Genomic DNA, 25,901 nt, shown 5'->3' with positions numbered 1-25,901 from the left:
CACACAAGCACCCGACGGTGAGCCAAGGTGACCTCTTTCTGCCCCGTAAGACCAATAAGACACTTGAGCCATCACTCACTATGCCTCCTATGCCTCACCACTCAATACCACAATCCCTAACTCCATGCCTTCCATCCTATACTGACCATGTATGTTCCAAAAACAGACACCATTTTCAGACCCCTGCTTCAAGGCTAACGCCGTCACACACACAAATACACTCAGGCCCACAGTTGCTGCCAAATTACTCCAGGCCCCTCTCCCCATCACAGGCCCAGCCCCTTCTCCATATATACGTGCCACCTCAGCCAATAGGTGGTCTTGCAAGCGTGTGCCTCTAGGCAAAGGGCTTTGGCGTGTCTTTATAAAATCGTATGGAGAAGAGCAGCAGATAGCACTTTCTGTCAGCCCAGGGAGGAGAAAAGATAGAGGGGAGAGAGAGCACGGGGGCTGTTGATTTTATCCCAATTTACACACTTTTGGAAAGTGTTGGTGGGTAGCATTTTTTAAAACTCTTATGTCCTCTAAATGGAATTTAATCTACTTTTTCCACTTCTTGGTGGACTTTTCTGAGCTCTGAATTGGGATCTGACTATTGGTTATTTATATATATATAATTTTTTATATTTTTTTTGTGAAGCCTCCCCTTGAGCTGAGAGGATGGAGAACGCTCACACTCAGGAAACGGGTACGTGCCTGTCCTACTTTGGGGTCAGCGAGACCACGGGCCTCTCACCTGACCAGGTCAAAAGGAACCTGGAAAAGTTCGGCTACAATGGTGAGAGACACATGAATGCATGGATGGATGAATGAATAGATGGATGGATGGATGGATGGATGGATGGATGGATGGATGGGAGGAAGAATTGATAATGGATTGATAGATGGATGAAAGAATACATGAAAGGATGAAAAAATGTACCCTTAGACAAATTATTGTTATCTCAGGCAAGTAGACCAAGAAGTAGACAAAAAATCCAAGTGACAAGGCACATGAAATCTGAAATAATGTCAAAATATAGAAAAAGTTTGCTATGAGTAATTATATCTTACACCCATTGCTATCTGTGAAACACCTATTCAAGCTAACATCGCATTTCCAAGATCTTTTATTTTATCCATCTCTGAATAAAATTTGGAAAAAAATATTTTGATATCAAATTAATTGCAGGGTTTTTTGTGCAGGGGAGGGTGTGATTAATAATATGAAAAATTAAGAGTTTGATATTAATATTATTAATAAGACATCTAGAGAAATCAGTGGCTATCTTTAACCATGTGCATAAAAACTAAATAAATAAATAAAAAAACGGCAGAAATATAAATTGTGTTTTGACTACAAGCACATAACCATTATAATATATAATTTAAAGACAATATTGATTATGATTGCAATATTGCACAATTAAACAATCTTTATTTTGCATTATTTTCCTGTATACTGCGTCCTGGACTGAACTGACCTACAGAGCTGCCTGCTGAGGAAGGTAAATGTTTTTCCCTTTCTTTCAGTTTTTGAGCATATTTACTTTTCCGATAACAAAACAGCGATTTGCCAACAATCTTTTTATATAGTTTTTCTATAGTTATATTTGATGCTATGGAACATTTACACAACAAGGTAGTTTGCATTATTACTTTACTATTATTATTACATTATTAATTGATATATTAAAATAACCGCATTGAAAAGTGCATAAAATTAAACCTGTGGTATAAATTACAGCTAGAACTACTGTTAGAGCTGCTGTTAGTTAACAATATGTTAATGAATATCATCTGACCAATCAGAATCAAGAATTTAACAGCACAGTAGTATAGTAAATGTGCCAAATAGAGGTGCTACATGATAACCTACAAGAAATGATACATCAATTTCTTAAAATGCAAATAAAAACATAATTAAATAATAATAATAATAATAATAATAATAATAATCACATCTCAGCACTAACAAATATTGTATGCATATGTTCTTACTTTTTTCTCAGGTAAATCAATCTGGGAGCTGGTGGTGGAGCAGTTTGAGGACTTATTGGTCAGGATCCTGCTGCTAGCTGCCTGCATCTCTTTTGTAAGTAAATCAAGTAAATCACCTCTTATTAATATAAAAAAAAATCTTTTAAGAAAATCACAACGATGAATTCTGTGAGATGTGTCTGTATTTAAAACCACCCTTCAATCCCCCCCCCCCCAGTCCCCCCCAAATAGAATACAAACTACTGTTACCCATCCCTTCATCTGGGATGTAAAGAAAAGGGCTATTGTTGTACGTGAGGTGCCAAATGTGGGTGTGTAGTGTGCTTAAAAGGAAACAGGACTTCATACTGAGACACAGATAGGCATAGTTTACATTCATGTGAGTGGCATGGGACACTTTTGTCGCATGCCCAAGCCTTCCTGTCTATCAAAAAGCGACCTCTTCACCCTTTATCCCTGAGCGATGCATTGTGGGTAAACTGTACATTCAGGGGAGTGATGTATGGCAGAAGTGTCAGACTTCACAGGGATTATGTTTCACACTTTCAATGCTTTTGTTTTACAGTTCTGAGAATTTTAGAAAGATATTAGTGCTAGGAGAGTTTTAAACAAAACCTTTTTAGATAAAGTTTCACATATCATACCGCATATTAAAGATGAACCAAATTTATTTCTCATTATACAAATGAGTAAGAGTCGGGAGGGTTTTGTGTCTACCTTTAAACAGTGGCTGCAAATCTATTCTATTCTTAAGTCAAAGCATGTGACTGATAGCATGAATTTTATTGTTTTCTGCTATTGGTGTACTTAAATATATTTTGCGATTAATATACAGACACAACCACAGTCTTAATCTGGTGTAAGTCTAATTTGCTGAAGAACTTCCTTAGTCATAAATTATATCTGTAGTGTTACAAAATGGTCACTATTAAAGTGATCAGAGCACTTTCTCACACTTTCCCTCTGCCACTTATAATTTGTTTTGAAGTGCCATTAAGGGGGTGACTATGCAACACTTATTCTCCTCTGTGCCACAACAGCTGTCATTATGTGAGAGAAGGGGGTGGCGGGGGGTGGGGGGGTAAAGAAAAAAGGAGATCATTATTTTAAGCCAGGCCGAGGAACAGAACGCATGTACAAAAGGTCAGGGATGAATGATAGGAGGATTACATGGCAGAGAGACAGAGATAGAAACAAAAAAAGAGAGCAAAGGAGAGAAAGAATGTCAGAGAGCTGGTGTTAATGTGCCAATGTGGAAGACACAATTAATGTGGAAGATACAATGAGCCAAGGCAGCTGTTCTCACACCATCTTTCCATCGAAGAGAAACAGACAGAGAAAGAATGAGAGGACTTAAAAGGGACTAATCAGTGCAGGATATATCAGTGGTGTGAAGAAAAGATGGAGCCAAGACAATAAGAAAGATATATAAATAATGATTGTGATACAATAGAGGATTTAGGTCAGAGTGTCTTCTCTCTCTTGTTGCTGGGGTGGGAAAATAACACCTTACACTGTAACACAAACATATACACGCAGATCACCGGTGCTGATATTGTTCTGAGGAGTTCTCCTTATTCCACCTCAGGTCTTGGCCTGGTTCGAGGAGGGTGAGGAAACTGTAACGGCCTTCGTCGAGCCTTTCGTTATTCTGCTCATCCTTATTGCCAATGCTGTGGTCGGTGTTTGGCAGGTGAGGTGACACAAAACATATACACATGCACACATACAGGAGGTTTGTAGGGTGAGTATAAGAGGACCTGGTTTCATGGCTATGATGGAAATAAAAACACATATAACCAAAGTGATGAATGGGTATGGCTATTTAAAAAATAAAGCTAAATTAATTCACCTAGAACTCCTAGAAATTTTTTGGCACTTAAATAAGGATGGATGAATAAAAAAAAATATGTAAACATGAATTCAAAATAATAATGTTCTAATAGGGAGATAGTTCATAAAAAAAACATCCCTAAATACTATAAAAGTCAGTCATTTAGTATTTAAAATATGTTCTCAGTCTTAAAAACTGTTTAGCTGGTCATTTCTTATTTTCCTGATAACTACATGAAGAAAATTTTTTAAAAACCAAAAGACCTAAAAATCTGGTTGCCTTTCCCAGAAGGTTAATACACAAACATAAAAACAACACGGAATTAAAAGCAGGATCTGTAAATTTTAGCAAAGGCTATCTTCAATCGTAACATATTCCAAAACATGTAAGTTTTAATTGAAGTCCATAAGGGACTTCCCCAAGGGGCAAGCTCTGAAAATTTCGTGCCAAAATGTGCAGTTCTTTGAATGACCACTAGGACGTAGTTGACAGCTACAGTACATGGGACAACGTGTAGGGTTTGAATGAGTAATGTTAGCATAAAAATTTAACTTAGATACTAAAACTTAGCTATCTGAGGTAAATAGGCATGTTCCAACCACAGTCAGGTGCTGTTAGCTCCACCCTTTTGGTAATGACCAGTGCGGCGACAGTTAAGCTTCAAAACCACTTCGGAAACACTATGGACGATGATATGAAGGGTTTGACCAGTATATACTGTATAAAGTCTATGGAAAAACCTTAAAATCATTTTAAATGGAAAGGGATTGTGGTATCTTTACTTGTAATGGCCAAAATGTAATGCTTAGGATCTTAAAGGTTTGTATTAGTGTAGCCTGAAGAAGGATGATCACAGATTTCAGCAAAGTCCATATAGACACGAGATTGATAATCAGGAAATCCTGCATGCCAAGGGAAGAAGAAGAAAAGCTTTGAGCATGGGTAAATAGGAAACTATGAACTGATTTTGGATGAATACTTCCTTCCTCAGGAGCGCAACGCTGAGAGTGCCATTGAGGCTCTAAAGGAGTATGAGCCAGAGATGGGCAAGGTATACCGAGCTGACAGAAAGAGCGTACAGAGGATCAAGGCCAGGGAGATTGTCCCTGGAGACATTGTGGAAGTGTCAGGTACACATTCACACACATCATGTGCTTCATCATATCAATCAATCAACAATGAATAAATTAATTAAATAATTAATACATAACGCATCAAACAACCAAGCAAACAACCAACCTAAAAAGGAAGACATTTAAACACATGACCAGTATGGCCACCTATGATACCAATGTCCTTGAAAGACTCAAGCTATCCCTTTATGGTAATAAGAATAAGAGAGTATGTTTAAAAAAGAATGAAAATAAATAAGAGAGGGAGAAAAAAAGAAAGAGAGAGAGAGAGAGAGAGAGAGAGAAAGAGAGAGAGAGAGAGAGAGAGAGAGAAAGAATAAAGGGATCAGAGAAGGTTAAGAGATCTCATCAAGGGTACAGTCAAAGAGAAGCTCGTGTATAAATATGGCCCAGCACCTGTCTTCCACTTGCCCCCATCTCAATCCCTTTCTCTCTCTCTCTCCTACTCTTTCATTGTCCCACCTGTTCACTCCTCATCACTCATTTTTCTTTGGGGTCAGCTGGTTTAAGGCTTTTTGCAGACTTGGTCTGTTCCTTTTCTTTGTCTATAGCCTACCTCTTATCAGGCTCAGTTAGTTCCCAAAAAGTTCTCAATAAATGTATCCTATTTAACTTTTTTTTAGTAAATAGTAAAGTGTGTGTTTGTGTGTTTCTCTTTCCTGCAGTTGGTGATAAAGTCCCTGCTGATATCAGAATCACTTCAATCAAATCCACAACTTTGCGTGTTGACCAGTCCATCCTTACTGGTACATAATCCTAGACATATAACATTAGAGGCCTAACTTTTATAAACAGTTGCAGTTATACATATAATAAACAAATAAATAAAATATTTAAAATTAAAATATTATTAACCACCTATCATGTTATTATATCTTATAGGTGAGTCTGTGAGTGTGATTAAGCACACAGATTCTGTACCTGACCCCAGAGCTGTCAATCAGGACAAGAAGAACATGCTCTTCTCTGTTAGTCTCTTTCATTACCATTCATTTTATACTCAACCTTATTAGATTTGTCTTTTAAACTATGAATGATAGGTGTTCATGTCAAACCGGGACTGGAGATAAAATTTCTCATGAATGAAGACATAAAACAGTTGACATTAAAAAAAATACTTTAAATACAGTACAGTTATAAGACTCTTGACTGCAGTAAAACATTTGAATGTCCATAAATTATGTTTTTGTGAGCGTTCAGTGACTGTACTGCCTGATCCTGGTCGCCAACTTTCAGAAGAGATGTATCTTTCTTTGGTCATTGTAAACGCCATCATTCACCACCACTTGCACATTACAGAAACTCCGCTGGGAGATACTGACACAGCCCCTGAACCTCGCTCCAATCTATTTCTCACATGTTTGGGGCACCAAAGGAGTTCCTGGAAAGCCAGAATTTCAGAAATTAAGCAGGTAGTCTGATCATGGCTTTGGTGTATTGAAAAAAACCTTTCTATCTTGATGGAACCCAAGCACTAGTGAAACTTTGGGATAAGTGCATTAGTGCAGCAGGGGATTGTGTAGAGGAACAAAGGAAGTATTTAATCTCATAACTGTGTTCTGTTATTCAAAAGCCCGGGTTTGACTTGAACACCCCTCATGAATACACTTCTGTTTATAAATCATCTCTCTCTTATAAGCAGCTTTCATCATCATTCATCACTACAATTTTTCCTTTACATAGCTAACTATCTGTACATTACCTTGTCCATTTCTGTCCATCCTATATAGGGCACCAACATCGCAGCAGGAAAAGCTATTGGTGTAGCTGTGGCCACCGGCGTCTCCACCGAGATTGGAAAGATCCGAGACCAGATGGCAGCCACCGAGCAGGAAAAGACTCCACTGCAGCAGAAGTTGGATGAGTTTGGAGAGCAACTGTCGAAGGTCATCTCGCTCATCTGTGTGGCTGTGTGGCTCATCAACATCGGCCACTTCAATGACCCAGTGCATGGAGGCTCATGGATCCGTGGTGCCATTTACTATTTTAAAATCGCTGTAGCCCTAGCTGTGGCTGCAATCCCTGAGGGTGAGAGACTAATGACTACTGTATCATAGTCCTGTAGTACTCTTAATTCTGAATAGTCAGACCTTTCCAGTTTAAACATATATGGGAAATATAATCATTATATGGAAAATATACTTTAAGTATATTTGCTGTAGTTTAAGAGAAATGAAAAACAAATATGGGACATGCTGGAGGTTAAAAAAATTTGGCGGGAAGCTCAGCTATATATAAGCTACATGTAGTCTTGTTTGGTGCATTCTTGTCTATATACTTTGTGCGTACTTTGTTAACATACCATGGTTCTTAATGGTTGTTGGTAGGTCTCCCTGCTGTGATTACTACATGCTTGGCTCTGGGCACACGTCGTATGGCCAAGAAGAATGCCATTGTGCGTTCTCTGCCTTCTGTGGAGACTCTGGGCTGCACTTCAGTCATCTGCTCCGACAAGACCGGCACACTGACCACTAACCAGATGTGTGTGACCAAGGTGGGGAACAGATGTGAATACATTTTTCAATATACAGTACACAGCTCACATTGGGTAAAGGTTAACTTTAGGGCTGGTTAAATGTTATGTTTAATTGGGTACAGTCTGTTAAAGTCTTAAATGGGTTGACATCATCTTTAAATATTTAAGGGTCAGTGGTTTCTCACAAGGTTCTATTGGATTTTACTGCGTTGATTTAGAAGAGGTGTCCTATGTTGTTTTAATAGATCCTTTTTTCTGAAAGGTAAATATTTCTACAGTGCCATTCCAAAAAAGCTATATCAGACAGGCCTGCATGGAGCAAAGAAAATAACTAAGGCAACTTCTGAAATTACTGGACTTTGGTTAAGAAACCTGAAATGGTAGTCCAAAGCGTCAATTTCAACAACAAAAATGTGAATAGAGGAAAAAAAATCACAATGATTAGCAATAACTTAAACGCCTGTTGAAATTGCATTGTAAAACAATGGACAGTAGGACTTACAGATAGGGTTAATAGTGAGAGTAAGATACGACAGCTCCCAGCTGTGTGTCCAGAATAAAAACACTTGTTAGTGAGGCTAAGCAGATAAGGAATCTTTCATGTTGTTTCTTCTTTCAAAATTTGCTGCGAAAATATTGGACTTTGGAGCAATTGAAAAAGGTCATGTGGTCCGATGGGTTCAGATTGGCGCTATTTCAGAGCGATGGGAAACATAAGGAAACAGTGTCACACATGAAACTAAAGCTAGCTAAAAGGCAGTCAAAGTTAATACTAGAGTGGTTGACTTGGTTTTGCTAGTCAGTGTACATAGATGAACATAGAGCATGTCTTTTTTCCATTCTTTACCTTTTCTTAGTGAGAAAAGATAAGTTGCTGCGACTAAAACATGAATCACTGTAGTATTTATCCAGTTAAATGCCCTTAAGTATTTGCCTATTTAAATAAAAAACATTTAAAGGTGTTGTTACTTGGCCAAGCAGTGGAAGCTACCCAGTGGTACTGTTGCCTCACACCTCAGTGGCTGGGAATTGGAATTTTGCCTCTGATATGTGTGCCTGGAGTTTGCATGTTTTGCAAGTGCTTGGTGCGTTTCCTCCAGGTTACTTTAGAGACATAAGTTGTATGCTGATTGACTAGAGATGTGTGTGTGTGTCTGTGTACCACAAGCTCCCTAGGATAGGCAAAATGTGTAATCCGTGAGCCAGACAGCAGTGATTCCGTTATTAGTTAAAAGATTATGGACCAAACTTTGCTGAGTGATGATGGTGGAATAATTATAAAGGTCTTGACTAAAACAAAATGCATGAAGAATCACAAAGGAGTTTTCATTTTCTGCAATGGAAAAGTACTTTAACTGGTAAACTGTAATGTAACTGATTACTTTTTAATGACAGTAATTTTGTAATGTAATTAGTTACTTTAAAATGTAACGTCTCCCATCAGTAAGGTCTTATCATTTGTTGTGTATGATTAAAACTGGTATCATTGTCGAGAGTCCAATTTTCACGAGGATTAACCACATACAGGCTTTTCAGTAATTGCAATTGGATTCAGAGCAGAAAGATTAAAATTGGGTCAGTTCTTCTGTTTTTGCAAATACACTGTAAGGAAATTGTTGTTTTTCTTTCAAAATTGCTATTATAAAATGTAATGCTAACAAAATCGTCTCAACTGTCTGTTTAGATGTTCATCATTGAGAAGGTGGAAGGGGACAATGTGACTCTTGACCAATATGATATCTCTGGCTCAAAATACACTCCTGAAGGAGAAGTGTAAGTAGACAACAAATTACTGGGCAGCTACAGTCATGTGTAAAAGTTAGTACCCCCTCTTTCATTCCTAGGTCTATGTATAAAAACAATAAAAATGATCTGATCAAAATAGGTCTTAGTATTAGGCAAATACACACTCAAACTCAGACGAACAACATAACTTTTTTTTACCATGCCAAGATTCAATAGGTTGTAAATCCACCTTCAGCAGCGATAATGACTTTATCAATCTCTCACTGTAGGTCCTGAGAGCTGTAGCTCCTGTGGTGTTTTTGTATTCCTCAGAGCATTGCATTGTCTAATCTTGGGGTGACTGCCCAATCCTGAGGAGATTGCAAAAACGTCTGATTTTATAGAAGTCTGCACTTTTATGGGCTGATAAGTACCAGCACCCGGCTGCATCTTACACTTTTAAATTATGTGAAAGCAGGATTTTGCAAGTTGGCTTCATTTTCTTAAATAAAAAATAGCACAGTGAAAAAAAGGTTTATACATTGTTGTTTGTCTGCGGTTGTCTTTGCCCTAGATGAAGTCCCGCAGTGATCAGATGATTTTTGTTGTTTTAACCCAAAAAAATAAGCAGAACTAAAAGAGGGGGCACTAACTTTAAATCATGACTATATAAACAAAACAATAATTAAATTCGCACAATAACTTTGAAGAAACACTCACATTTGTGCAGAACTAAAGGTGGTCTTCCAGTAAAATGTGGCCAATATGATGGACTGGTTGAGCTGGCTACCATCTGTGCCCTGTGTAATGACTCCTCTCTGGATTATAATGAGGTCAGCATTTTCTTCCACACACACTTTCTGACTTTTTCTTCATTCTCTATACATCTAAAAAAAAAAATAATATTTTTTCTGCCTAACAGTCTAAGGGAATCTATGAGAAGGTGGGTGAAGCCACTGAGACTGCCCTCTGCTGCCTGGTGGAAAAGATGAACGTGTTCAACACAGAGGTCCGTGGCTTGTCCAAGGTTGAGAGAGCCAATGCTTGTTGCACTGTAAGTATGATTACTGTCCTATTTATGATGTACATTAAGTGACCCTTGTCACACACACCCTATAATAAGGGTCATTCAAGGGTGCTTCAGAGGGATCCAGCTTTTTAAAAGGCATCTCCTCAGTCTAATTATATTACCCGTGCCCTTTTTAATAGGTAATCAAACAGCTGATGAAGAAAGAGTTCACACTGGAGTTCTCCCGTGACAGGAAGTCTATGTCTGTCTACTGCTCTCCCGGCAAGCCCTCCAAGGCATCTCTCGGTAATAAGATGTTTGTCAAGGTTAGTTCACCTTTTGTCAAACATTTATAGTCAAAGTATGAAAAAGAACCTTGCAAGTAATAGACCTTCTCTTAACTAATATCCATGAAGGGCGCTCCCGAGGGTGTAATTGACAGATGTGCGTATGTGCGTGTGGGAGCCACCCGTATACCCCTGACTGCCCCAGTGAAAGAAAAGATCATGGCTGTGATTAAGGAATGGGGAACTGGTAGAGACACCCTGCGCTGTCTGGCTCTGGCCACTCGGGACTCCCCTCTGAGGAAGGAAGAGATGAACCTGGAGGATTCCACCAAGTTTGCTGACTATGAGGTGAGTAGATGGATGGATTTGCAGGTTCTACACAAGATGTAGAGCCTGGTGACGGTCACTGACAGACCGTTGACTTTTGTTATGACAATGCATAACAAATTTGATCTTCTAGAGATTCTCTCATATAGAAACATCTCTTCAAAATGGATTTACATAAAACCCTATAGAATGATTACACCATTTCAAAACACCAACAAGAACATATTTCTTAAGAGTTCATTCCTCAAATCAGTTAAGATCCAAGCTCCACCAACCTCCGTATGGTTTTCTATGCTCCTCAGACTGATCTCACCTTTGTGGGTTGTGTTGGCATGCTGGACCCCCCACGTAAAGAGGTCATGGGCTCTATTCAGCTGTGCAAGGCTGCTGGCATCAGGGTCATTATGATTACTGGTTAGAGCATTCACTTTATGCATATTTTTTTTTCAATCTAAATCATATCTTGCAACTGATATTTCACAATTTCTTACTCTTTGACTTGCTGTCCTGTTTCTCCTCATTTCTTAATCTAACATGTTCTGACTCTCAGGTGATAACAAGGGCACTGCCGTGGCTATTTGCCGGCGCATAGGCATCTTCGGAGAGAATGAAAATGTCACTGGGCGTGCTTACACAGGTCGTGAGTTTGACGACCTCCCACTGGAACAACAAAAAGAGGCAGTGCGCAAGGCCTGCTGCTATGCCCGTGTCGAGCCTTCTCACAAGAGCAAGATTGTAGAATTCCTGCAGAGTTATGATGAGATCACGGCTATGGTGAGAGGGCCACACAACTCTCAAGGCATCCACAGCCATAAACATTTACTGAGTTATAATTACAATATATTAATTTATGGATATGTTCATGCTGCTTAAATAGAATTTAGCACATTTTAATTATTTTAATTCTTATCTACGATATACACTTATAGTGTATATAGTCAACTTGTGAAGTTCTGTTCAAATATCCATTGATAGTCTGATCCTTTCCAGCAAATTCTCAATTTTAATAACTATTCAGTACATTCATCTTAAATAGAAATCAGCTTAAATAAAATGTAAATGCTCTTTACAGACTGGTGATGGTGTGAATGATGCCCCTGCTCTAAAGAAGGCAGAGATTGGTATTGCCATGGGCTCTGGCACAGCTGTTGCCAAGTCAGCCTCAGAAATGGTCCTGGCCGATGACAACTTCTCTTCCATTGTGTCTGCTGTTGAGGAAGGCAGAGCCATCTACAACAACATGAAACAGTTTATCCGCTACCTCATCTCATCCAACGTAGGAGAGGTCGTCTGGTCAGTAACATTACAAACTCATTTTTTTTGTGTTATTTAAATTTTTTTATGAGGACATCAAGCAATCTGTTTTCCTGCTTAATTTTCATTTTTCACTAAAAAAAAACATTCAACTTTCCCTCTCAGTATCTTCCTTACTGCTGCTCTTGGTCTGCCTGAGGCCCTGATCCCAGTGCAGTTGTTATGGGTGAACCTGGTCACTGATGGTCTTCCTGCTACTGCTCTGGGATTTAACCCTCCTGATCTGGATATCATGGGAAAGGCACCTCGATCTCCCAAAGAACCACTCATTTCTGGCTGGCTCTTCTTCAGATACCTGGCTATTGGAGGTACTGTAGTGTAGTTATCATTATTATATGGACAGATAATGGTTACAATGGCTCCTGCTTTGACTATAAGTACAAATTAAAATCATTAAACAATTTCTTGGAAATCATCTCACATATATCTAGCCTTTTCATAAACTGAGCAAGAAAAATATCACATTATTGGAACCTATTTGCCGCTACTGCAGAACCTCAACCAATAAGCCACCTACTATCTACAGGGAATGATATACATAATTATCTTATATTTGGGGGTCTGTACTGGTCTTTTTGTTGTTCTTTAGGTTATGTTGGAGCTGCTACAGTGGCTGCTGCTGCATGGTGGTTCATTTACTCTGAGGACGGCCCAATGGTGACCTTCTACCAGCTGGTGCGTCAAGCCACTGAACAACAAGCACATTGACTCAAACTGCATTTCCTAATCCATAAGTAACACATTATGACAAAGCATATTCTAAACTTATTAAAAAGCATATTAATTGCCTTAGCAGAGTGACATTTTAAATGACTGATACAGGTATATTTTACCTGCCGTTTTAATCGACCAGCCACCTTCATTAGTACTCACTGAATGGCTTTGTGTTCCTCAGACCCACTTCATGCAGTGCACTGAAGAGAATGAGGAATTCGCCGACATTATATGCGAGGTGTTTGAGTCTGCTCCCCCAATGACAATGGCCCTGTCTGTGTTGGTCACCATCGAAATGTGCAACGCCCTTAACAGGTCAGAATAAAACAACCTATTGATGCTTTATTTTTTGCCCCCTTCAAAAGAAGAATTAAACAAAAATCAGGAAAGACTGATACTGTATCCATACTGCAATTTGTACAGATTATAGTTGAGTGCAAGAGTTTACATCCGCAAGGTCATTTGACTTGACAGTACAGTAAATGCCTTGTTGGTATGAAAAAAAAAAAAAAAAAAGTATTATTGACTGACAATAATACCACATTTTATAATTGTACCAAACCTAGTTTTAGTGATCTTGGCTAAATCAGAGCTTGCACAATATTAAAACTTACCCTTAAGAATTGAGATATAATTCTTATTCCAAAGCAAATAAAATACAAAGACATCTGTAAAATAATCTGACTATTAACATATTCCATATTATCTACATATTGTACTTAAAATGGGTGTGTTAGAGCAGGGAAAACCATACATGCAGAATGATCCTCAAATTACAACCTGTGCTTTAGTACCTTGATATTGTGAGGGTTTTTTGCCCTAGTATCCTGCATAACCTTTATATGCGTATGTAGCTTGTCAGAGAACCAGTCCCTGATTCGAATGCCTCCCTGGAGCAATCCCTGGCTGGTGGCTGCCATGACCCTGTCCATGTCCCTGCACTTTATGATCATCTACGTCGATCCTCTGCCTGTAAGTCCCACTGCCAGTACATTTCCCTAAAGACACAATTAAACAAACCTACTTTTACATTTATAATTTTTATTCTTCTCTATTGCATTATAGATGATTTTCAAGCTGACTCATCTGAATCTGGAACAGTGGCTGGTGGTGCTGAAGCTCTCTCTCCCCGTCATCCTCATCGATGAGGTGCTCAAGTACATCTCTCGCACCTACTTGGAACGTAAGTGAACATGTCTGCTTCTTAACCAGTGATTTAAATCAATAAAAACTGATTAGATTAAATATTCATATAAAGGGTTTGCTAGATCCTGTATTTGTTCATTTTAATTAATTATAGCCTAAATGTTTTATAACAATCCCTGTAATCAGACCTAATATTATTAAATTCCAATTCACCAGAATTCTCCCTTCTCTACTATTTAAAATGGTGTTTCCCCAAATAAGCACTTTCCTTTTCCTGAAGTTCACCCACTGTTTCACCTCCATAACCCTCACTTCCCTTCCTTACCTTTTCTCTTATCTCCTTCACAATTTTATCCCAGCCTAATCCTGTTCCCTTTACAATTCCTGTAACAAAGCAAGGTATCCCACAATCCTCACTGTCCTGTTCTTAAGCTGTCTTTGTGTTTCTGTGTGCCAAAAAAATAATGCTTAAAAAAGACTGTGATGTGTATGTGTATTGTTAGTGTTGTGTGTTTTACTAACGCATTATTTCAGGGTAGTGCATAGTGGTGTGACTGATGTTACATAGTATGGCTGATGAGAACTGGCATTCTTATCCAGCATACAGAAGGATATGATCATTTCCATTTGCATGGAGTATCCAAACGCACAAGAGGCAATTCAGTTACTCAGCGCATACATGAACATGTCTGATTAAAGTTGATAGTAGTGATCATTGGCACTGTGCTGAACTTGCTTTACTGGTGTCTTACTGCATGTCTCCAGAGAAAGACGAGAACCTGGTGTCTAAGAAATGGGACTAAGAGAAGGAAGGCGACAAGTAAATGCAATGAGAAAGAACTGGCTTAAAGGAATGAGCACAATTACTCATGACGACAAGAGTTACAACAAACACTCATGCAACTAACAGTGAACAAGTCAACATACTTGAAAATACAAAAAAAAAGAAGAAAATGTATAAAAAACACAATGTTCTGTGAATATAAATGTTATCTAAGTTTGTATTTTAATGAATTAACATTATAATCAATTAACTAATATTTTAAGGAGTTTATTCCTAAAAAAAAATGAAAAACATATTTCTTATTAAAGATATATATTTAAAAAAAATAATAATTTCACTCCGTTGTATCTCTGTGGTAAAATGCTAATATATGAGATTAAGAAAAATGCCATTGTTTAATGAACTCTTGCAATAATTTATACCAAGTATATTTTACAAATTAATTTGTGTAAATATTCCATGCAGGGGATTTTGGTGTGATAAAAGCTATACAGTTGAGTGCACGGGGCTTTGGGTGCGAAACAGAAAAGTGTAAATATTTGGGGGAAAATTTTTGAAAAGAGGCAAAGGAAAGAATGTTGCCACAAGTCTCTTATCCTTATGTTAAACAGAGGTTATTTGTGGCATCGGGCAGATATATGAGACGCCAACATTTTTTTTGTTACAATACTAAAGTTAGAGTGGCGATACGTGAATTGCCACAAGTGATTGGATTAAATATCTGCCATCTCTAATACAGTATATGGCATGAATACAAAAAACAAAAAACAAATACGGTAAAATGGTTTAAAGCAATCTGATAGAAATGGGAGAAACATCTGGAAGAAATCCTTGGAAAATTACAACTTTCAATTGAAAAGCAAGTTATGGGTTAAAAAAAACATTATATCATATTTAAAACAAGGAGATATAGAGGTAAATATTTAAGATATTTATATCTTAACATAAACTGAGCTTTTTGAAGGAACATCTGTGAAACCGAACAGAATAAATTACTTGTTTAAATTAAATGTATTAGTGGTGTTCTAAGGTGGAAAAACAATAAGAATTAACTGCACATTTCCCTTATTCTCATTTTTACACAGTTTAGATATGTTTACATGCTGAAATTAAAGGACAACAGAGTTATGGAAGATAAATGGAGACAAATCCAGGATTCCTCTTTTGACCAAAACAGGCTTTTTAATAAAACATGTCCAAGTGGAACGTGAAACCAGACAGACAATGCTCGCTGTGAAGCCAAAGGTTACTTTACAGTGGTATGATGTATAAAGCCAATAATGGCACACAATATGATAAATATTATCATGTTACTCAACACATGATCAATGCACTCATAAAACTGGTGTCTTGGCCCCAGGTTAAGCCTAGTGTTCATTTATTTTACATGGAGTCATAAGGTAACAGAGTATCACAGTGTAGAAAAGCTCATATATAAAGAAGTTATTGTGCCCTGGAATAAAACATGCCCGAGGAGGTCTTGGGTGTCTTACTATGGGCGGTTGTATATGGTGAAATGCCAATGCTGACCTTTAGCATTAAGTTGTTTCCATGTACACAAACACAAAGTTTTAACTGTCAAATTTACCTTTACCACTACAGCACACTGCTGTAAAAATAACTAGATATACAGTGTAAGGTGTAATGCAATCGTTGTAGTTAGAACTGGAAATTTGATTACTGACACAACATGGAGATTTGTTCATGAGAAATGCATTATAGCTCTTTTTTTGCAGAATGGAATGGTATCAAATAAAGTTAAGAGTAAAATGTTTTTGCTGGTGATGGAGTGATTAAGAGTGATATTCACCATCCGCTTCAATGGACAGTTATTATAAGTGAATTGATGTCTGGTTACAGTGTCAAAGACATGGTAAGGTTATGATCGGCTAGCTCTAACTCACTGAGATTCAATCTACATTGAAGTTAGTAAAGTTGTGTGAGAGAACAGATACTGTAAAAATTTCCGGAATTTACCACAGTTAATAAGAACCCGAAGTTTGGTAGCCTCTTAATTACCTATACTCTTGATACTGGTTCATTTTTATGGTCATGACATAAAGCAGTCCTTTTCACTTTGGTCCAGAGAAATGGTGATAATGTTCTACTGTCTTATGTGGCACTGCTGAGTGAGTCGCTTTGCTCCTCAAGCTGTTCTCCAAGGATGTGCCTGACTTGATCCAGAGATTCTGCCTGACGAATCTGCTCCATCTTCACCTGAGATGATTACAGCAGCTTATATGATCATGTGGAAAACTGCTACTGTAGCACTAGAAAGCAAGATAATTCCTCGTCGAAACAGCCGATAAATAAAACCCCTTGTGATGATCCATGAAGTACTCCCTGCTAGCTTGGTCACTAGCAAGTGTGTTAAGGCTCTGAGTCACTGATCAGTGTTCGGTTCGGGCCCAGATGAGCCAACGCTGTTAAACCCCAGCATACTAACTTAACATTAGACTGTTACCTAGCTAGGTAATTAGGTTATAAGTAGGCTAATTAGCGTTAGCTGGACACTTTCTTAATAGCTTCCTGGTTTGTTTTTAATGAACCAGAAAGCTACCCAAGCTAGATTTAAAACCCATCAACTTTTTTTTTAATATATCATAATTATCTTGTCAACAAAGCGAAACTTTTATTTGAGTTAAAGTTGAAGAATCATCATGTCATTTGTGTTTTAGATTTAAACAAAAGCACTGTTTAAAAAAAAAAAAAAAAAAAAAAAAACATTATATGAAACCCTGGCCAAATATGCGGATATTAAGTCTGTGTACCTGTAGTGACTGGGAGAGTTGCACAAAGTCCCTCTGCACAGCCTGGCTGGTGTCCAACTGACTGCGCAGACTGATCACCTGACTGCGCAGCTCTAAACACTGATTTTGCAACGCTGTCTGAAAGCACAAGAAAAGAGAAAGACAGTTTGTAAGACTAATTTAGGTGCAACAACAATGCATGTGTGAGGGGGGTTCAAGTCAAACCTGGGACTTATGATGAAATTTCTCATGAAAAAAGCATGAAACCGACTGACATTTACAGAAGACCTTAAGCGCATTACGATGACGAAACGCTTTAAATGGTGCAAACATTTTAAAGGTCTGTGAATGATGATCCCAGTCGAGGAGGCTCTGACCCCACTGCAGTCATTCTCATAAACATCCAGTGAATAGAAAGCATGACCCTTAAAACATTGACGGATAATCTGTTGCCAACTTGAAGCAGACACACATCCATTTGCGTGAACTGCACACACAATGTACAATTCATGATGCGACTGGTACATTACAGGAACTCGGCTGGGAGTTATTAAAAACATCCTCCGTACAGTCCTGACCTCGCTCCAAGCCATTTCCCTCATGTTTGGGGAGCAGGCAGTCTGATCATGGTTCTGCCATACTGAGAAAATTTTTTTACCTTTACGGTATCCAAGCATTAGTGAAACGCTGGGATAAGTGCATTAGTGTAGCAGGGGATTATATACAGAAATTTACTCTCATAGCGGTATACTGATACAGTATTTTGCACAATCAAAAGTCCCAGTTTGACTTGAACACATTCTATATCCATCTGTAACTGTGTGTAACAATACCTACAAGTATACTATTGCAATTTCCTACATTATATGCATACATTTCCAAATATTTATAATATACATTTCTTATTTGCACATATTGTGCATTTAAACTTTTTTAAACTGTCATTTTAAACATCTGAACTAAAGAGTATGTTCGGAGAGAGTAGGTGAATAGGGAGGTGGTGGAGATACTATCACATGCTCCACATGCAAATCCACATGAAAGCCAGCTCCTGATACCTTCTCATGGTTCTGGGTCTTGCCGTCTCTCTGAAGATGTGCCAGTGCTACCCGGAGGCCGTGCAGCTCAGTGCGACACCCCTGCAGCTCACTCTCCAGCTACAAAACCAGACCAACATGCATCCACACACAAACATGAACATATGAGCACATAAATTACTTTAACTCCTTGTTGTAATTTTAATAGACAGGAACACAGGATGGAATAAATTAAAACGTGTACAGGAACGTTGTTTGTTTTAGTTATTATAATAATAATAACATAATACATCATATCGTTATCAGTCTATTTTTCATCCTGCAGGCGAAAAGAATTTTTCTCTATTTTTGCCCATTTGACACAGTCCTACCATGGTATATTACACACACACACACACACACAGACACACCTTTTCTTTTTCGCTTTGGATGCGATCCGTCTCCGTTTTGAGACTGGAGAGCTGGACTAAAGAATAAGAAAACAAACATATATCATGCAATGGAGTTTTTTGGTAAAGCAACGACTGTTTAGCCTGCATAATTATAAAAGACGTATCCGACTCACCCTCCAGGACCTCTGAAAGAACAGAGAAAGAGCAAAACCAGTTAAACATACAGCAGGAAAAAAAAAATCAGTCAGTAAGCAGATGGAATTATAAACCGATAAATATACTAACCGCTCTCTTCCGTTCGCATCTCCAGCTGTTCCCTTAAGTTGACAATTTCAATACGCAGCCTCTCTTCGGTGTGTGCTCCCTACACAGAGACAGGCTGAGTAAATTTATCTCAAGCGTGTACGCACACAAAGCATACACATAAGAAACATGTTACCTGTAGAGAAAACACCTCTGAAGTGTCATCTCCGGCTGTGTTCTCTTCCATCTCTCCGCCTTTCAGCCTGGACAGCTCGCTACATACCTTCCTCTGAGACAGTGACAGCTCCTTCTGCACATCAGAGTCACATATGCATAAATGAACAAACTTGAAGGACTTTTGTTTGGTCACATGTTTGGCCAAACATTCATCAAACAGAATGAGGACTACTCACCAATCTGCTCTGCACAGCGCTCTGTGATTGGCTAAAAGATTTCTGCAGCTCTTGGAGGAGAGTCTCAGAGGTCTGCACCTGGGACTGGAGCACTGCCACCTGTATTCATACACACATCTTATTTTCATGTATATTTTTATCAGATAAAAATAAACAGTTGCTAAATACAACTCATGCCCTTTTATGTAGTGTCTGTAACCTTTTGGAATTCAGCAGTCAGCAGTACTCTACCTGTTTCTGTGTTTCTGTTGTCTGAGTGTCCAGCTCTTTCTCCAGTTGTGCCTTCTGCTCTCTCAGTTGGGTCAATTCTTCCTGAAGCTCTGCTACCTGATAATCACAGCACCACAGTGAGATCTCAGACAGTGAACCACATCAGCACAGCGACCAAATATTATATGCATTATTTAGCCATAGCATTAAAATCAATGTCACTACTGGACAAGTTTAAGGATCTGAGCGACTTTGACAAGAAGGTCCACAACCACTGTCCACCGCTGCCCTTATAGCAAACACCAGATTTAAGAAGATGGTCTGGTCTAAGGATTCCTTTTGCTACAACAGGTGGGTGGCCGGGTGTGTGCGCATCATATACACTATGTGAAGAAGGCAAGCCAGCAGAAGTAGTGCAATGCTCTGTAAAATGTTCTGCTTGGAAACCTTGGATGCTGGCTTTGTTGTGGATTTTACCACTTACGTCAACATTAATGCAGACCAAACGCACCCCTTCATGGCAAGAAAAAATCATTTTTGTCCCGAGTGTGACCTATCCTTCGGCTAATTAAAATAATAACAATATAAAACATGGCTTCTTAAAGATCCAAATTCCAAATCTGATTTCTATTCAAGGTTGAAGGTCTGGAACAATTAATGATAAGCAAGTGACTTTTATTAAACTTGCTTATGAATTCAAGTCAAGTCAAGTCGGCTTTATAGTCATTTCAACCATATGCATTGCAGTACACAGTGAAACTAAACAACGTTCCACCAGGACTTAGGTGCAACATACAACATAAATTAACAAACAACGTACAAACAATGTACAAACAACATACAAACGACATACAAACAATGTACAATTACAGCAGTCTGAGATAAAATACATTTAAATCTAGTGGAAAACAATGCTACTGTTCTACTGCAATGAGATGCTTCAGCCAAAGCAACTCTAATGCTACTTTAATGCAACTTACTGTACGTTCAAGTGTCAGAAAATAAGTTAAAAATAAAATAGAAACCAACTAAGCATGTAAAGATCATGCACACAGACCTGAGGCAGGAACTGAACCCGGATCCTGGAGGTTCAAGGCAACAGTGCCAACCACTACACTACAGTGCCACCTAAATGAAAATGAAAAAGCCTCTGACTATGTTTTAGCTATCTGTTACAACAATTTACCTTATTGGAAAGATATTTACTATAATTAATATAATTACCGTATATCAAGTGCGTGCTACTAGACGCGCACAGTGTGCTGATTAAAGAAATGAGACGTTTATTTCAAGAAGCTTTTATATAAGCCAGTTGAAACGCAGAACGAATCAGTCGCGTGATTCCGGAAAAAAAGCGAGGCCTCGATTGTCAGTGCTTACGCAACTCTTGGGGAAACGACACAGACCTCGAAGCAGGGCTTTATTTGGAACCACCCTTTCCGCTCGACATGAGCTTCGTTATCATACTTCAGCTCCACCTTGTAAAGTCTGTAAGGTCTGCCCTTTTTGTTCCACGTTAAAATTTGCATAAATTATATTAACCATAATTATTAGTATTGGTTAAAACCCTGATCACCTTATAAGCTCATGCGGATTATTAGAATCAACAGCTGCTTAAACTTTGACTATGAAAATGATATGAAAAACACTGCGTACATATACGCTGTACTTTGAAAAGCTTTGAAGTATCTACGACTACTGGTCACTTTCAAACAACTAACTCTTATTAAAAAAAACTGCTGTACTGACTTGTGCTTGAAGTCCATCCCAGTCTGCATGTGTGACCAAACGATGTCCTGGAGGGGGTAGGTAGATAGCCTCAGGCACCAGAGTTCCTGTTGAAACCAAGGAAGCAGTGTCATCCTGAGGGGGCATACGGCGGGGCAAGGATGGGGTATCCACAGAGAAGCAAGACAGAGAGGAGGTGTCGGATTGCTGCGTGTAGAAGCCCTCCATATGGAGTTCTGTCCTCTCAGCGTCAGAGAGCTCGGCCAGCAGCTCCTGAGACTCGGCATCTCCTGCTGCACCCTCAGAGCACTCCTTCTTCAGCCTCTCGTTAGGTGGAGATGAGCTCTCTATCCTTCCTTTCTTTATGCTGTCCTGTAGTTATGGGGGGATTGAGTATAGAAAATAAAGGTTAAACAAAATGCTTTTGGCAGCAAAGTTTTATGGAAACCAAAAGTAACAATCTGTTGCAACAGCAACTGTTGATAAATGCATGTGCAAACATATTTTGCCATGAAAAGTGAATAAATCACCTTCTTTAGAAATAAGACATTTCTATAACACATGTGAGAAGTTATATTTTTTCACTTTTTTGCTGGAACTGATTTGTTCATGTGTAATGATAATAGGTTTTAATTTGGGCAGCACTGTGTTCAAAACAAAAAATGCATGTTTATTGTCTTTTTTAGATTTATTATTTATTTCTCTTGTCTAGAACAAATTGATTGAAATCACTGCTCTTATACACTCCAGATACAGATCGTGCTGAAAAAAGTATTTCCTTTTAAGCTGAGATTGTCATTTTAAGAATTTCCCTTTCACGTCATGCCCTGGTGGCACAAGCAAACTGTAAATTCCCATACGCACATACATATAAACACACACACACCCTGTTTTCTGGACTGAACCCTGCTCTCCTCCATTGAGCGCGCTCTGATTGTAAGGCAGATAATCTGGCTTCGTACTGAGAGGCTGTTTCTAAAAAGAAAAAAAAGAAAAAAAAGAAGAAAAAAAAAGAGAAAATAAAAGTCAGAGAGAGAGAGAGAGAGAGAGAAAAAAAACACAAGAGTAAGATGATTGAATCTGCTGACGGTTCTTTTCTTTCACTTTCTCTTCCTCTTCTTACCTCTCAGGGCCTCGTGGAGTGACTGTATCTCCTGGTCACACTGTCTCTGCAGGTCCTGTAGCTCCTCCTGTTTGCTCAGCTCACAGATCTTCGCCACTCCCTGCCAGTGCTCCAACTGCGCTCGGCATTCGACCAGCTGGAGTTGTAAATTCACTTCATCGTCTTCCGACTTCAATGCTGATGACAAAAATAAAGAAGGAAATAAAGAGGTTTAAGCCTGACCCTGTTCAAAAACACGGTTTATTACTTTCATTTAGATAGATAGAGTCCAAGCAGGAACTCAAAAGAGTTTAAAGCAAAGGTCATTGTCTGATGATTGAGGATATTGTGTTGCAGATCTGAACGGAGATCAAATGAGACGCCTTTTGTCCTTTAAATCCAATAATAATGAAGCACTAACATAAGTGGATTTAAGCAGATTTGGTCTTGTTTCATTCAAGGTGTGCAGTAAAAACACCTGTTGCTCTCTCTCTCTCTCTCTCTCTCTCACAAACACACACACACACAGCAATATTTCTACATGCTAAACAGTTGTGACATACACTTGTTAATAAAAAACATTGTAACTAAATATTATAAACATTAAAGGTCCAGTGTGTAATGTTACATGTTACAGCTGTCAAAGGAAACATTTGACAGCAAGTAGTTACAGAATGTTTGTTTTAGCGCCAATGTAACAAAAAAAAATGTTACATTTGAAAGATAAATAACCGCTACAACGGCTACAAAGTAACTCTGTCTACAACAATAAGCGCCTTGTGTGTGGCTCCAGTCTAAGGATAGTTTACATACCACCAGACTGACTGTCCTCTTTGCTCGTCACCTCCATGCTCAAGTCTTCAACTCTTTAATAAACACGATACTTCATGTCCGTTTCAGCATTATTTCCTCTCTCTCCATGCGTTCACTCCTGTCCCCGGTTCTGCTTCGAGTTCAGATATATATATATAAAAAATACAAACACAAACGCGAAAAAAAGCTGCAGAACTGCAAGTGTTCAGGAAACAACTTTCCCCCGGTTTAACCCTGCGGAAGTGACGTCACCATCCTTCCTGTAGGCTCGAGCTCGCAGGGAAGATTTAGGAAGGGCAACAACCAACAAGAAGGGCTGGTTCAGTTTTGTTGGTTGGTTTCTCAGCTTGTTATCTAAGAACAATACAAACAGAGTAATCTAATCTCTTCAGGGTCATTCAAGCCTTGTGTTTGCTTTAAGTAACTTAAAAAAGTAGTCTACACACACACACACACCCTAAGTACTTTGTTGTGTTTGGGTAGCTAAGAAAAAAAAAAAGAAAGAAATCCTGGAAATATGGTCAAAATCAAGTATATTTTATGACATTACTAATATTCTTTCAAATACAACGTTATCTACAAGTTTACAAAGATATCACTGTGGATCTGGCAGCAGTAAACAAGCAGAAGTCAACATCAAGGGCGTGACAATCATATCCACTTTTGTTATGTTTTACATTTTTATGCCTAAAATACCATCTGCAAAAGTCATATTATCTTTAGTACAAATTTTGTTATATATGTTTATCATATCTGCACAGCACGGTGGCTCAGTGGTTAGCACAGTGGCCTTGCACCTTCAGGAACCTGGATCGATTTTCAGTCTGTTTCCTCTCACAATCCAAAGACATGTAGATTAAGCTAATTGGCATTTCCAAAATGATCATAGTGTGTACATGTGTGTCCTACAATGGACTGGCACTCTGTCCAAGGTCTACCCTGCCTCATGCCCTAAGTCTCCTGGGATAGGTTCCAGGCTCCCCACGACCATCTACACAACATAAAATGGTAAAGACTATGAGTGTTGTCTGCTTTATTATGTAAGGCCAGTCACTATTTTTAAACACACACTGTATGGACAAAAGTATTTGGCCAAACCAATAAAATTGCCTCCAAATACATCTACTTCAATATGGAGTTGGTCTCCCATTGGCGTTCCCAACTTGGCTTTAGTGTGTGCATGTGTGTCCTACGATGAATTGGCACCCTGTCCAGGGTCTACCTCGCCTCGTGTCCTAAGTCTCATGAGATGGATTCCAGGCTCCCTGAGACCCTCTATACAAGATAAAGTGGTATAGACTATGAGTGTTATCTGCATTATTATATACAAGGCCATTTACATTTTTCCTATATGGATATTTTTCTATTTGGCCAAACCTGCAATGACATTTTATCCAAATACATATACTTGGATATAGAGTTGGTCCCCTTTTTGCAGCTATAACAGCTTCCACTCTTCTTTGTAGGTTTTCCGTGTAGGTTGAGTGTTTCTGTGGGAATTCGTACCCGTTCATTCTGTAGAACATTTATAAGGGTCAGGCACTGATGTTGGATGAGTCCAGGTCCAGTTCATCCCAAAGGTGCTTGATGAGGTCAGGTCAGGGCTCTGTGTTAGGGCCAGTCAGTCAGTCAAGTCTGAATTCACAAATTAACAGGTTTGGCTAAATACTTTTTTCCATATAGTTTAACTTTAAATTATTTAAGAGTAACTTTTAAATTTTAATAAAGAAATGCCATTAGAGAAGACTAATTGCATGCCCATAAAGAAAGCAACATATTACATGACAGACCAGTTTTCAGATGGAAACAGTGAAAACTAATGGTCCTGGGTTTTACATGAAAACAGAAATGAGCACAGGACTATAATTCAAACATTAATGGAGTTATTGAAGAAAAAAAACGACCAAGCTGGGTCCTTGACCCTGTATTAAATCAATTTTAAAACCATCTGCTGGTTATAATGATAATTTCTTCTACAAACATTCAGTCACTCGTTTGTGAGATAATTTAGAGAGAACCATGTATGAAAGAATGGATGGATGAACTAATAGCCAGAACATTTGGTCATGACCTTATGAACAGGGTGTTATTCACACCTTCGTATGACAGACTGGAAGGAAGAAAAACTATTCCAGACATGTGACCTTGCTGCGACCCTGTTTGGATCAGTTTCAAAATGTAATCTATTCATCTGCTAGTTTCAATGATAATTCCACATGAATCCAAAATTGCTGCCTTGTTGATATACAAAAATGGTGTAAAAGCAATAATTTCAAGCCATACTGTATATTGTCATGTAGCATTAACTGAATAAACTAATTTGAACCAGCATTTACTATGTAGAGTACTATGTTACTCTACATTACCCAAGTACATGACTACATCTAGGAATTTAGGACAAACCACTAGATAAAAAATAAAAATAGCGAATGTGCTTGATTAAATTTTTTTTTTTTTTATAATTTAAATAATGACAGAGTAAAA

The 25,901-nt window shown here is 38.4% G+C and overlaps 2 protein-coding genes across 4 annotated transcripts; one reads left to right on the top strand and one right to left on the bottom strand.

Annotated features, from left to right (window-relative positions):
- Window positions 1-349: 349 nt before the first annotated feature.
- On the top strand, window positions 350-15,012 carry atp2a1 (ATPase sarcoplasmic/endoplasmic reticulum Ca2+ transporting 1). 2 transcript variants are annotated; one of them, XM_053514607.1, is made up of 24 exons: window positions 350-492; window positions 641-778; window positions 1,470-1,487; window positions 1,992-2,074; window positions 3,569-3,673; window positions 4,806-4,944; window positions 5,613-5,693; window positions 5,830-5,915; window positions 6,678-6,975; window positions 7,275-7,441; window positions 9,108-9,196; window positions 9,879-9,981; window positions 10,071-10,202; window positions 10,358-10,483; window positions 10,574-10,792; window positions 11,074-11,185; window positions 11,322-11,545; window positions 11,844-12,064; window positions 12,191-12,393; window positions 12,675-12,760; window positions 12,981-13,114; window positions 13,654-13,771; window positions 13,865-13,982; window positions 14,305-14,599. In XM_053514607.1, the coding sequence occupies exons 2-24, from the start codon at window positions 661-663 to the stop codon at window positions 14,307-14,309; spliced, it is 2,985 nt and encodes a 994-aa protein (XP_053370582.1). In that variant the 5' UTR covers window positions 350-492; window positions 641-660; the 3' UTR covers window positions 14,310-14,599. The 2 variants fall into 2 exon arrangements, with proteins under 2 accessions (XP_053370582.1, XP_053370581.1); XM_053514606.1 differs by lacking the exon at window positions 14,305-14,599 and adding an exon at window positions 14,711-15,012 and having other exon boundaries at window positions 351-492.
- Window positions 15,013-15,885: 873 nt separating this feature from the next.
- Window positions 15,886-23,648, bottom strand: rabep2 (rabaptin, RAB GTPase binding effector protein 2). Of its 2 annotated transcripts, XM_053514610.1 has the most exons (13): window positions 23,418-23,648; window positions 22,626-22,802; window positions 22,389-22,477; window positions 21,524-21,874; window positions 19,796-19,891; window positions 19,565-19,663; window positions 19,348-19,461; window positions 19,194-19,272; window positions 19,082-19,093; window positions 18,927-18,982; window positions 18,538-18,636; window positions 17,501-17,617; window positions 15,886-16,946 (listed from the first exon to the last, which is right to left on the bottom strand). In XM_053514610.1, exons 1-13 carry the CDS (start codon window positions 23,452-23,454, stop codon window positions 16,842-16,844), a joined length of 1,431 nt encoding a protein of 476 aa, XP_053370585.1. In that variant the 5' UTR covers window positions 23,455-23,648; the 3' UTR covers window positions 15,886-16,841. The 2 variants fall into 2 exon arrangements, with proteins under 2 accessions (XP_053370585.1, XP_053370586.1); XM_053514611.1 differs by lacking the exon at window positions 19,082-19,093.
- Between the last annotated feature and the right edge of the window lie 2,253 nt (window positions 23,649-25,901).

Source organism: Clarias gariepinus, chromosome 16 (genome assembly GCF_024256425.1).
Source record: "Clarias gariepinus isolate MV-2021 ecotype Netherlands chromosome 16, CGAR_prim_01v2, whole genome shotgun sequence".
NCBI lineage: Eukaryota > Metazoa > Chordata > Actinopteri > Siluriformes > Clariidae > Clarias > Clarias gariepinus.
This window is presented reverse-complemented; position numbering and strand designations above follow the sequence as displayed.

Bases quoted from the DNA above. Each gene is read 5' to 3' on its own strand.
- atp2a1 (XM_053514606.1), top strand. From the start codon at position 661: ATGGAGAACGCTCACACTCAGGAAACGGGTACGTGCCTGTCCTACTTT. The intron at 3,674-4,805 runs GTGAGGTGACAC...TTCCTTCCTCAG, and splicing joins CTGTGGTCGGTGTTTGGCAG to GAGCGCAACGCTGAGAGTGC. The intron at 12,394-12,674 runs GTACTGTAGTGT...GTTGTTCTTTAG, and splicing joins CAGATACCTGGCTATTGGAG to GTTATGTTGGAGCTGCTACA.
- rabep2 (XM_053514610.1), bottom strand. From the start codon at position 23,454: ATGGAGGTGACGAGCAAAGAGGACAGTCAGTCTGGTG. The intron at 22,478-22,625 runs GTAAGAAGAGGA...TTTTCTTTTTAG, and splicing joins ACTCCACGAGGCCCTGAGAG to AAACAGCCTCTCAGTACGAA. The intron at 19,273-19,347 runs GTAACATGTTTC...GTCTCTGTGTAG, and splicing joins CAGAGGTGTTTTCTCTACAG to GGAGCACACACCGAAGAGAG.